General features: G+C 37.4%; 1 protein-coding gene across 1 annotated transcript; it reads right to left on the reverse strand.

The window, feature by feature from the left end:
• Positions 1-6,307: 6,307 nt before the first annotated feature.
• Positions 6,308-6,712, reverse strand: LOC112506018 (histone H2A.Z-specific chaperone CHZ1-like). Its single transcript, XM_025110048.1, has one exon. It carries the CDS (start codon positions 6,710-6,712, stop codon positions 6,308-6,310), a length of 405 nt encoding a protein of 134 aa, XP_024965816.1.
• Positions 6,713-12,916: the final 6,204 nt, after the last annotated feature.

Below are 12,916 nucleotides of genomic sequence, written 5' to 3' on the forward strand. Positions count from 1 at the left end.
AGATAGAACTCAGTCATATATGTCAGAGTGAACCTGTTCATAATTCCCAAACCAAATCATGGTTTCAACATAGGTTTATACTCAAACCTTTTTGTACATTAAGAACAATYTRTTCTTCCAAAATWGTTTCAAACACTGTTTTTCTAACAAAATCTCATACAAACTGGTTTAAACCCAGTTACTATTTGAATCCTCCAAAAACAGTTTCAAACCTTCAAACTCACAATCTTTATGTTTAAAACATCTAGAAAATAGCTTTTCATCAAGCTCTTTCTATACCCAAATCAATAAAACTTAACAATTCACTATTCATAAATATATACGTTTTGGGTAATAGACTCATAGTTATAATCAAAGAACAATTTAAAACTCACAATTTATATGAGCAATTTAAACCTCACCTTTGTTTTAAACAGTTTCTGTAGACACAGATCAAACAGCAAGTTCTTTTTGCTAAACAAAATCTTCTCACGCCTTTGAAATAGCAGGTCCTTTTCAAGAATCTCACACAAGTTCTTTCTAAAATGATAAAGATAAGGATAGCCTTATCTTTATCTTTCTTTTTATATCCCACTTAGGCGGTGCAAGGATTTTATTTATAAAATATTAACAAGGCGGTGACACTATTATTATAATAAAATCAATGCTTAAGGGTAAAGATACCTTATTCCAAATAAAATAATACCCCATGCATGTGCACTACCACCACATATAGAATATTCACATATATATATATATATATCATATTATGCATTTTATTACATATGTATACTATTCAAGAAATTAATCAATTAATATGCAAGCCATTTTGTAATTTACCACATAATCACGTATAATTTACCTTGACCCACATTGTCTGAAACCAGGCTATAACATTATTTTAACCTAAGATTTTGCAAAACTACAACAAAAACTCTCAAATGAAAAGGCAAGGAGAAAAGATTTAGAAAAGGAAAAGGATTTCTTTGAATGTGAAACAAAGATTTTGTTTGTAGAAAAAGAGGAGTTTCTATGGAGAAAAATAAAAGTTTAAAAACATAATGGTCAAAGCTGAAAAATTTTATATAGAAGAAGGACAAGGAGATAATAGAGAAAGAACGTAAACTCTTTAGGCTTGAAAAATTATTTTGAAAAGGAAAGACAATTTTTACACCAGAGCTTACAAAGAAAAGAGCTCTTGATTAAAAAGTATCAAGATGCTCAACAGTTGTATGAAAAGATAAATTCTCAACATGATAAAGCAGGAATAGGTTATACAGACCTAGACCTCACTTGGAAGAAGAAACCTACACTTGAGTCTGTCTTTCTTTTAGGGGCAGAGCAAAAACCCGATTTTTCAGTTATGCCTAAAACATCACCATTCAAAAGAATTAAATATGAATGTGGGGCCAGAACACGAAAGCTCAAGTTTGAAAACATCTCTTACTCTTCTAAAAGTATGCATCCAATTGATCTAAAAAGTATACAGAAGACAGAAGAAATTTTTTGTTTTGGTACCCATAATCTTGAGCATTTAAAATCAAATGGTGATGAAATTAAAACTGAACCAAAAGAGATCAAGAGTGAATCGAAAGATGATCTTTTCAAATATTTGGATCCAAAGTTGATGGATGAATCCATAGAGAAGGGGAGACAAGTCTTTGAGCAAGATCTTCTTGAGGTCTTGAATCATCCCTATGTGTCTCAGGTAAACAATCTAGAGAGTAATTCCTCGAAAACTTTTGCAAGCTCCCCATCGACGCAATGGAAGGACGAAGGCATTGATGCTTGTCTATAGAGATCTCATGATCTCAATGAAATCTCTACAACTCAAAATCAACGCAAAGATTTTCTTGACTCTGACTCTAAATCAGAAGTGGACTCGAGTGTAGAGCAGATTGAGACAGACATAGTGAAACCAAGACCAGAAGTTTATAAACTTCAAAATTTGATATCAAACAAATTTGTTCCAGCAATGGAGCGGAGGAAAAATATTCCTATGTGTCCTTATTTCGTGGACATGTGTTTGAAAGCCAAGTCTTCTCTTGAGCTCGAGAAGAAAAACAAGGCTAATAAATCCAAATCAACCACATCTATATCTAGATTTCCGAAGTCTAAATTTCAAAAACCAATAAAGTTCACTCCAGAACAGAAAGGAAAGTCTACTTCTAACTCTAAATTAAATTCCCCTATTTCAGAGATGTGGAACAATTTAAATAAACAATCGAAACTAGATAGGGAGTTCTTTTGAACAAACAATGCTAGGAACGATTGTAATAATACGTTTTATGAATCCAATGAATCATTTTGTCATCAAAATTGTGTTTATACTTGCAAATGTCATTCTCTGTTACGACAATTAAAGCAACACCTTTCTAGCCCTAATTGCACTCTCTAGGTCATCAAAGAATAAATCCAAAAGGAACAAGAAGAATAAAACTCCTAACGCCAAATTTGGCAAGCTAGACCGAAGTCTGGAAAATCAGGTTTTGAGGCAGACCCTTCCCCTAAACCAAAAGTCGAGCCTCCAAAGATTAATCATCGAGGACCCATCGTGAAATGTGTACCTAAATCCCTATAATTTTTTTTAAGAAGCTGCATTGGACATCTAGTACCTTGACTCCGGATGCTCAAAACACATGACTGACAACAAAGAGTTAATCTTCTCATTCAAAGACGAAATTACAGGACGGGTGACTTTCGGGGATAATATGCAAGGACAAATCAAAGGCTACAGATATCTTCATCAAGTTAAGGTTTATGTCTCAGGAGTTGCTTATGTTTCTGGGCTTAAGCATAACCTTCTAAGCATAAGTCAACTCTGTGATTCTGGCTATAACGTCAAGTTCCAAAAGGAATCTTGTTCAATATTGTTAGAATCAGGTAACTCAGAGACTCTCTGTCTCATATCTCGTAAATGTGAAGAAGAATGGCTCTGGCAACACAAGCTGTCTCACTTAAAATTTCTAAATATAGAGAAGCTTGTGAAAAACAAATTGGTTGACGGACTTCCAATTATAAAGTTCGAAAAGGACCATCTTTGTCCCGCCCGCAAAATGGAAAAACTGTTGGTCCTAGTCGGGTCTACAAGAGTTTTTAGACGAACAGTTTGTAGAAGGGGTGGGATGAATACAAACACAGAAAACTTTCGAATTTAAAAATATATATTGATCAAAGCTAGCATTGAGTAGTATCCCATATAAAGTGGTAAGAGAGAGAGAGAGGACATGTCATTGGACATCTTGAGACACATTGAATATGTATCATAGGATTCTGGTAAACATTGCAGAAGCTTCGTCAAAGTTTTAGAGTTGGAATATTCTCTACCAACTGTCCTTAAATCAATTAGAAGACAATTAAACCTTTGATGTACTTCAGACAACGTTTCAGTCTTTCCACAAAGAAAGCATTCATATTGTCTTACTAAGTTTTTCTTTCTCAATTCTTGTACCTTAGAGGTACCTTCATATTGAACACAGAGAATGTCCCACGTGGATTTTGAGGTTCTAAGCTTCATCATAGAGTGATAGACCTCGTCCGGAAGAGACATAGATATTATAGATCTCGCACGAGTATCTATAGCTATCTTCTTCTTGTCTTCTTCACTCCATTGATGAGGGAGCTTAGGAATCTGCGTTCAGGAATCGCGACAGTCATAGCTATTTCTGGAACAACTGGAGATATAACATATGGAACATAAGGTCCATTTTCTATATAATGTGGAATTTCAAGATCCATGCCTTCCAAGAAAAGAGAAATCCGATTCCTCCAGAGACTGAAGTTGTCTCTAATGAATCGGGGAGGTTTGGCAAGGGAGCCATTGTCGTGAAAGTTTGTTCTTGTGTTTTGCAAAGCCATTTGAAAAGCAATAAAACTATCTAGAAAGAGGGATAATAAAATGCAGAAAAACATTGTAACAATAAGAAAAGAAAACACTGCTCTGATACCACTTGTTGATCCCAACAAGGTCTATAAGAGTTTTTAAATGAACAATTTGTAGAAGGGGGGGATGAATACAAACACAAAATCTTTCTAATTTAAAACTATATATTGATAAAGAAAGATCATTACAGTTTTTAACAAATTGTATGCAAAAATATACAAGGTTAAGATAACCTATCTAAAACAATCTAAGTTTACACACATATATACTTAGCAAAATAGAAAAGATTTGTTGTAAAGATAACGAAAGAAAGATGTTCTTCTTGGGTAAGAACTTTAGAATTCTTGAGAGAGTTTCTAACTTGCTTGAAGATAAGCGTAAGTGTTCTTTTAGATGTGTGTGTATATGTGTATGTATCTCTGCATGGAGAGAGCACTCATCTATTTATACCCATTGCATTAAATGCAATTCAGAAGGGTTTGAATAGGATTTCCCTAATCCTCCCTTAGAGGAAATATTTTCCTTTGCTACAGTGAATAGTACAATTGCCTATTTGAACAATATTCATAAGCATACACCCTGTAATGGAGTTGGTGGGCACTAGAGTCAACTAGTCGGCTCCATACTGTACTGCACTCTAGTAAGGGTATGGGTTTGTCCTTTGTGTGTGGAAGGACAAGACAAAAACAATCTTGCACAACAAGCTTCATTTGATCGCCGAATGTTGGAATAACATTGAAGGTCTCTTCTGCATTCGCTGAGGCTTGGGCAGTCTTCACACATATGTTGACCAGGTTGTAATCATTGAAAACTGCTTCAGATCACGAATACGCCAGTCACAAATCTTCATTTTAAGTCTTCGACTTTTCATTGAAGGTTCTTTGGTGTGAGTTTTGCTTTCTTGAAGTATCTTTGTCGCTGTAGGATTTACAATGCATGTTTCAGCAATCACTGAACAGACTCAAAGATGATCATTGGAGCTGAAAGAATATAAACATAATATTCTGAAAGGTAAAAAGGATTATCATCAAATCAATGATGGAGAGGATCAACAATCTCCCCTTATTTGATGATAACAAAGCAACCTAAAGAAAATTGCCTTAAAAATAGTAAGGAAAAGTTACATATAAAGTACACGTCCCTTTTAACTATTTTGGGATCTATTTCACTGAATTAGTTTTTACTTGATAAGAATTCTTAAGTTACAAGTTTAAGAAAAAGTACTAGAAGGGAAACTAAAACTAAAAGCATGTTCACTGACTAGAGATTGTCAATGACTATAAAAGAATACTGGAACTCATAGACATGTGTCCCTATTACTCTTTTCAGTGATGTTGATGAAATACTTATATTCATTCAAATAAAAAGTTACAAGTGTTTCAGTCATTACATTTCTAGACTTACAAAATATAAGTTGTACATTGAAAGTAAAGACATAAATACAAAAGACATACAATGAAAGACAAAGTTACAAGACATATTTTATAACTAATTTAATTCGCTCAGGTTGATGTAGCCAGGTACTTCTTCTCCGAGCTTCTTTCGACGTAGAAATTCTCTTCTGATCTTGCGGTCTATCATTTCAGCAAGTACATCCTCATCCAACCAATATATGATATATGCGAGATGTTCCATAGGACAAAGATGTAGCTCAGACAGTCTCTGGAAGCTGTGTTCGCCTTCATAGTTAAGAAAAATAAATCCTAACTCAGGCTTGAAGTGTATAGTGTTGGTTATGTAAGGACCCTTCTCTGGCAAGGAGAGGTTCAACATTGAGATGTCTATATTCTTTGAATCCTTCAGGACTTCTTCTAAGGAGAACTTTGTTTCATGTTCATTCCTCAGAGATGGTTCGTCATTAGGACTTGAAGGTCTTCTTCTTCCACCTTTCTTCAACGATGGCTTTGTAGGTACAACGACATATTTTGTAATCTTATTGATTAGCTAAAAAATCTGATTCTCCCTTGGCAGATCTCCAACCATTCACTGTAGCCATACTGACCTAGGTAGGAAGGATACTCCATGACATCATCAGGTTGTCTCTAGTATTTCAGCTTTAGATAGGAAGTCAAACTCACCACAACTAGAGGTATGAAGAGGGATTTTTACTCTAGTTTGGTTGAGTGACTTCTTCAGGTTAGACATCTGTAGGTCGATGAAAACGTTGAAGGTTGGGTTTTTAGGTACCCATTCCTCTAGTCGACCGCAGGTAGTAGAGGGGATGGAGGAGCATTGACATAAAGAAGTAACGGTGGCAAACCTGGAGGATACAGTACTTAAGGGCTCAAGAGGTTTGAAGAGTACCCTGAGGTTTCCTTCTTCAGCAACACCTTTGTCTTTCAACTTGGTGATCTGGTTCTTCTCCAAGGTCTCCTTCTCTTTCTCCCCCTAGGATGCAGAATCCCTGAGAGAGACTCCTTGCGTGGTACTGGTAGGTTTCTGGTACTAAATGGTGAAGTCATCATCATCGTCATCTTCGTCATCATCGTCACCAAGGTCCATTCTAGCATCAGGAAGTTTGGGAGAATCATCGTCTTCATCGTCATCTTCTTCATCAACATCTTCCTTATCACCAGCATCAGTTGCATAGGTGATAAAAAGGTCTTCGTCACGAGCTTCAACACCAACTCGGACGGTTTCATCAACAACCTCAGCTTCAGGAGATTCATAGAAAGTTGGGTTTTCATCGACAATCTCAACTTCATTAGTTGTGGCGCTAGGAGCGTCAGCTTCAGTTTGAGTTGTTGGGATAGCAGCAACAACATCAACATTCAACTTTGTCTCCTCCTCTTTGATATTGGGACAATAATCAAAGAAGTGGTCAAGAGTTCTTGTCTGAATCTCCACCATTTCTTCAATATTTTTCAGCCCTCAGGCTTGAAGAAGGGTACATTCCATAGTCTGATCTAGCTACTCGTGATCCTCTGCTGTGAAGGATGGTGCAGGTGCTGGTACTGGTTTTTGAAGGAATTCAGTATATGCTGCATCGACTCAATATGCTTGGCAAGATGGGCATTCGCTTCATCGGCCTTGTTGGTTAAAGTAGAGATGGCGTCAATGTTGGCTTGCAAAAATGTTTGCATCAAGGAAAGCTGGTATTTGACCTCTTTAACTTCATCTTGGACAGCTGAAAGGACAGCAGATACTTCATCCTTGAGAGGCATGCCCTTATGGACATCGTCCATTTTGATAAGGATAGTCTCCACAGCAGGGAGAAAGAGCTTTACATCGTCATCCATGTTGTATTCTTCTTCCATGGTTGGCATCTCTTCGCAAGGACCTGAAAATGAATTTTTTTTTAGCATAAGATAGCTTGGGGTTAGAAGAAATGAAAGGGTAGGATGGAGGTATGCCTGAGGGTTCATCAGCACCATCTGAAGGATTGATGCTGGTTCACTCTAGGTTGCCATCGAGAGGATAGGCTTCCATATGTTGAGATGCGTCGAGAGGAGCAATCTCAGGTCCTGTGGTGGGTGCTTCATCATCAGTGAGGACAATAGCTGATGAATCGTAAGCACGTGTCAAAACCAAGGAGGGAGGAGATGGAAAAGTGGCTGAGACTAATGGATATGGGTGTTTAGTAGTGGCGATGCTGATATTCACACCTTCAGTGATTTGGAAAACTGAGGCGGTTGGGATCGGAGCCATAGGTACGACAGTGATTGTAGAAATCACTGAATGGATTAGAAGATATGAAGCTAAAGTTGCCTCGGGGGTAAGGCGAGTTTCAATAGCTGAAACCTTTTGAGAGGTAACAACCAGAGACATAGGTATCCCCTTTTTAGCTTTCTTGGCCTTTGATGGATAACCAAGAGTGGGTTGAGAAGAGGGACATTTGGAAGAAAGGAAGGTGGTGGTTGGGATAAACTTTGGGGGGTTTCCTTAGTCTTGACCACCTGAGAAGGATAAGAAGGAAATACATGCACAGTTGGAGAAAATGAAGAGATAGGTTGCATAATAGAAGAAAGTGTAATATCTTCATTTCTCAGCTAATGATCCAGAATCCTGGATCCAAGCTTGCAGGTAGGAAGATTACCTTCTATGGAGTATTTGTCGCCAAAGATCATGGAAAACGTCATTGAGAGAAATCTGGTGTAGGGAACTACCTTCTCCCTCTGGCGCTTATTCAGCTTCAGCACTAGGTCATCGAAGATCACAGCCGCAAAGTTGATCAGGCGCTGCAGGATGACATAAACGCCAATGTTGAGTGCGACCCTGGAGGCTTGATATTGGCCGCCAGTATTGCCTCCCATACACTGAATGAAATGGGACAACAAGTACTTCCACACTGCAGACATGCGGTTCTTCTTATTCTTCGATAGTGACTTGAGGAGTTCGCTGGAGTCCTTCTTCGTTGGCCACACATAGCCAATATCATCAAGGCTGGCAATGATGATTTCAATAGAAGGATCAGTAAAAATGGACCATTTGGAAAGTGGAGGGTGTGCCTTAGCCTTGCAACGCCAAAGCTGACGATCATGCGGTTGAAGGTGAAAGAGATTTTCTCCATCTGGTGACCGTGTTTGTCAATGCCTTGAATGACTTCAGCAGTTATCCAGGACTGCTGGAGGGCTTCCTTCACCATGATAGGTTCATGGGTGAGAGCATAGGAAATGAGAGAGTTCTTGAGGAAGGTAGCAGCTTCCTCGTAGTAGGATTTGTTCGCGAGAATGTCCAACAAGAAGACATGATTGTTTGCCTCGAAGGTCACATCTTCGATGGAAAAGTTCACGTTCTTGGCACCCATTTTCTGTTATAGGTAAGAAATAAGAAATAACAGATCCATTAGTAGTCCAAGATAATTATGTGAGGTTTTAAGTTTTAGAACAATAAAACTTCTTTCCAAAAATCCACCAAGTAGGAGAATGTTTTAATAATCTTTATGTTTGTAGTTTAAGAGAACAAGTTCTTAAATAAACAAACAGCAGTTTCATGAAAGAAGAGGAACATATCAAAAGTAAAAGAAAGAGAATGAACCTTAGAGATTTAGGAGAAAAAGGTCGAAGGGTTTTTTAGCGTTCTTAGTTCTTGCTTGCAAATCTGTTTGCCAGAGGTTTGACTTGATATTTTGACAGCATAAGAGAAAAATGAGAAGAGAAGTCTCATATTTATAGGTAGGAGGAGAGAGAAATAGAATTAGGAGAGAGGAAAATACGATTGTTGAGGATGTGCAATGATCAAAAAGTAGCATGTTCTCATCCACGATTGGATGGAATTTTGAGGAGTCGCGTGTGTTAGAACGGTACACGCGTCTAAAAAAAATATTATTGGTAAAAGAAAAATTCGTCATAAAAACGGTTCTTTTTTATTTCTTTTAAAACAAAATGGTTTTATGAAATTCAATAGTCACTTTCTTAAGAATATGAAAGGGTTTTGAAAACGTCTAGTGATAAGAAGAATCACTGAATGAAAAGACGTTTTAAAATATTTGATAACTGAAGAAGAAAAGCTTTAGTGATGGTTTTGTTTTAAGAAAGAAAAATATCGTAGAAAGATATATTTCCATAAAAGATTCAGTGATAAGAGAAACACTGAAACTATCTCTTAAAAGCTTTTGAATCACTGATTGAAGAAAGATTCAGCGATCATTTTGATTTTAAGATAACATAAGTATATAAGAGAGATATACTTACTTAAAAATGTTCAGTGATAGAAAGAATCACTAAAACAAACTTTTAAAACGTTTTAATCACTGAAGAAGAAAAACTTCAGTGACTGTTTTAAGTTTTAAAGTAGAAGAACTAGTATACATACCTTAGAGAGAAGATATATTTACTCAATAGTTCAGTGATAGAATTAGAGCACCGAATCATTTCACTTACTAATTGATATGTATAACTGAAGGAAATTAATCCTCAGCGTTTAGCACTCCAAGTTCACTGATCAAGATGTTAAATCTTGTCTCATCAAGAGGCTTCGTGAAAAGGTCAACGAGTTGGTAATCAGTGGGAATAAAGTAAAGTTCAATATTACCATTCATAACATGATCTCAGATAAAATGATATCTGATCTCAATATGTTTGGTCTTGGAGTGAAGAACAGGGTTGTTTGCAATCGCAATAGCACTAGTGTTATCACTATAGATAGGAATTTTAAAAAGCTGAAGATCGTAGTAGTTGAGCTAGTTTTTCATCCAAGGGACTTGGGCATAGCAACTTCCAGCGACAACATATTCATCTTCAGAGGTTGATGTGGACACTGAGTTTTGCTATTTATTTTTCCATCTTATCAACTTTCCACCTAGAAGCTGACAGCCTCTAGTGGCGTTTTTTTCTATCAATTTTGAACCTGAACCCTTAGGGTACTAGAGACCTAAGTTATGAGTTCCCTTAAGGTATCTGAAAATGCATTTTACAGCAATCAGATGGGATTCCTTAGGTTCAGATTGTATCTGCACATAAACTGTTAGACCTCATCTTGTAAAAGTGTAAGTAAAAAGTCTCTTACTCTAGTCTTTAAAACATAGTCTTTTAAAGCGGTCTGGATCAAGAGCTCTTATGTAGAAGATATCAAGAGACAGAGCTCTTACTCAAATGCTAAGTGTCTCATATACAGAGCCCATGCTCTATTCCAAGGAAGGTCAAGCCTTAAGCGCCGAAAAGGTTAAGTGCTTAATGTTGAGCTTCACTCCAGACACAGAGCCTCTGCATAGTACATGCAAAGCCTCGGAGTCTCCTACTCCCATGGAATGCGCACACGGTTCATACTTTCCCGCAAAACCTCTAACAGAATCTAGAAGGCTTGACTCAATCCGCTCCACTTTCCAAGGAATGTGAATGATAAGAACGTGGAACAAGAACTCAGAGTTTGAAGCCAAGATTCTGTTTGAGCTTAGTCGTATATAAGGAGGCATTACCTGAAGTACCTGCAAGGCACATCCCCAAACTCTGTTGATATTGGGACGAAGAAGATAGAAGACGGGTGGAGGTTGACCAAAAAGCCAAAAGGCTTTTAATCACGACTCTTCCCAACGAGATTTTCCAATCTCTTGACACCTGCGAATTTGCCAAGGATCTATGGGATCAATTGGCTAATCAACTTGAAGGAGGGATAAAGATGAAAAAGAACAGACATGCTTAATGCCTCAATGAGTACAACAGTTTCCACGGTCTCCTTGATGAGTCTCTCGAGCAGACTTATCACCGCTTCAACACCCTGATTAACAAGTGCAGAAAGTGCAACGTGATTAAGACTTAAGATGAAAACAACATGCTCTTTGGGGAAAATTTTCCATGTCCCTCTAGGCGAATCATGACCTGGAACAGTGGAATCTTCATGATGTGTATGGCACCTTGCAAGCATAGGAGCAAGAGGTGCAGAAGACCAAGGTCGCTCTAGGTGGGCCTCTAGCTCTAGTCTCTGACCCCAAAGGGACTGGGTCTAATCAACCACTCAGAGAACGAAGATCTAAAGATGACAGAAGAAGCAGGAAGAAGGCTCCTGTAGTAGAGAGTGACAATGAAGAGATAACCTCAAGCTCTAAAGATGATGACATAAATGCGTTCGCACAATCCTTGGCTCTCACTACCAAAGAATTTCAAAGAAAGTTTCGGAAGAAGATTTTCGACAAGAGAGGAAGTTGAAGTGATAAGGAAAGAAGTAGAGGCTATGAAGCAAAGAACCCTTCTTCTCAACAAAACAAGAAGGAGGAAGAATAGTCAGACCAGAAGAAGCGTGTTGTAAGATGCTTTAGATGTGGTAGAATGGGTCACTACTCCAAGGAGTGCAAAGGCCCTCTGGTGAAAGATGAACTATACTACAAAAATAAGTACAAGTACAATCGGCCTTAAAGGAGCCTCAGAGCCGACCAAGATAATTGGGTCTTTGATTCCACATCTGAAGAAGAAGACCAAGCTCACTTATGTGGCATGGCTGTTGAGAATGAAGCAGAAGAGTCTGGGTCTGGCTCCGACTCCTAGGTATGCTCTACCTTTGGTTATTTCCATTCTGATTTGGAAGAAAGTTACAGGAAAAACTCTCTGTTGAAAAGTCAAAAAGAAAATCTTTAGAAAAAGAAGACTCGTTCTTTGAACGAGAAAAAGAGTTGTTATCTATAGAAAAGCAAGAGCTTTCTCTGGAGATAAAAAAACTTATAAAAATAGAACTTTCCATAGAAAATAGTCTTAAAACATAATGCTCAGAGATAAAAACGGCAATACAGAAAAATAATAAAGAACTTTTAGAGAAAGAGCGTGATAGGTTAAATTCTGAAGCCTTAAAAAATTATTTTCAAAAATAAAGGGAATTCTTACACCAGAGCTTGGAAAGGAAAGAGCTCTTGATTAAAAAGTGTCAAGATTCTCAACAGGTGTATGAAAAGATAAATTCTCAACAAGATAGAGCAGTGATACGTTATACAGACCTAGACCTCACTTGGAAGAATAAATCTACTCTTGAGTCTGTGTTTAGGTTGGGGGCAGAGCAAAAACCCGATTTTCCGGATTTGCCTAAAAACTCACATTTTAAAAGATGTAAACCTGAAAATGGGGCTAGAACTCAAAAACTGAAATTTGAAAATATTTCTTACTCTTGAAAAGGTATAAAAACCAGTTGACGTAAACAACATACAGAAGACAAAAGGATTTTTTTGTTTTGGCTCTCATAATCCTGAACATCTTAAATCAATTGGGGATGAAGTCAAACACAAACCAGAAGAAACTAAGAGTTAATCGAAAGATGATTTTGTTAAAACTCTGGATCTAAATTTGATGGATGAATTTACAAAAAAGGTGAGACAAGTTTTTGAGCAAGATTTGCTTGAGGTCTTGAAACACCCCTCTATATGTCATGCAGATAATTCTGAGAGTAATTCCTTGGATATATTTGGAAGTTCCTCTTAACTGCAAAAGAAAGATAACAGCACTAGTGCATGTTCACGAGAATCTCAAATTCTTAATGATACCTCTGCAACTCAACATCCACACAAGGATTTAGTTGACTCTGATTCCGAATCAGAGGTGGACTCGAGTAAAGAGAAAGTTGAGACAGAGATAGTGGAACCAGGACCAGAGGTTGTTAAACTTCCAAGTGCGATATCAAATAAATCTGTTTCAG

The sequence above is a fragment of the Cynara cardunculus genome, assembly GCF_001531365.2.
Source record: "Cynara cardunculus var. scolymus isolate 2C chromosome LG 2, CcrdV1, whole genome shotgun sequence".
NCBI classification, from domain to species: domain Eukaryota; kingdom Viridiplantae; phylum Streptophyta; class Magnoliopsida; order Asterales; family Asteraceae; genus Cynara; species Cynara cardunculus.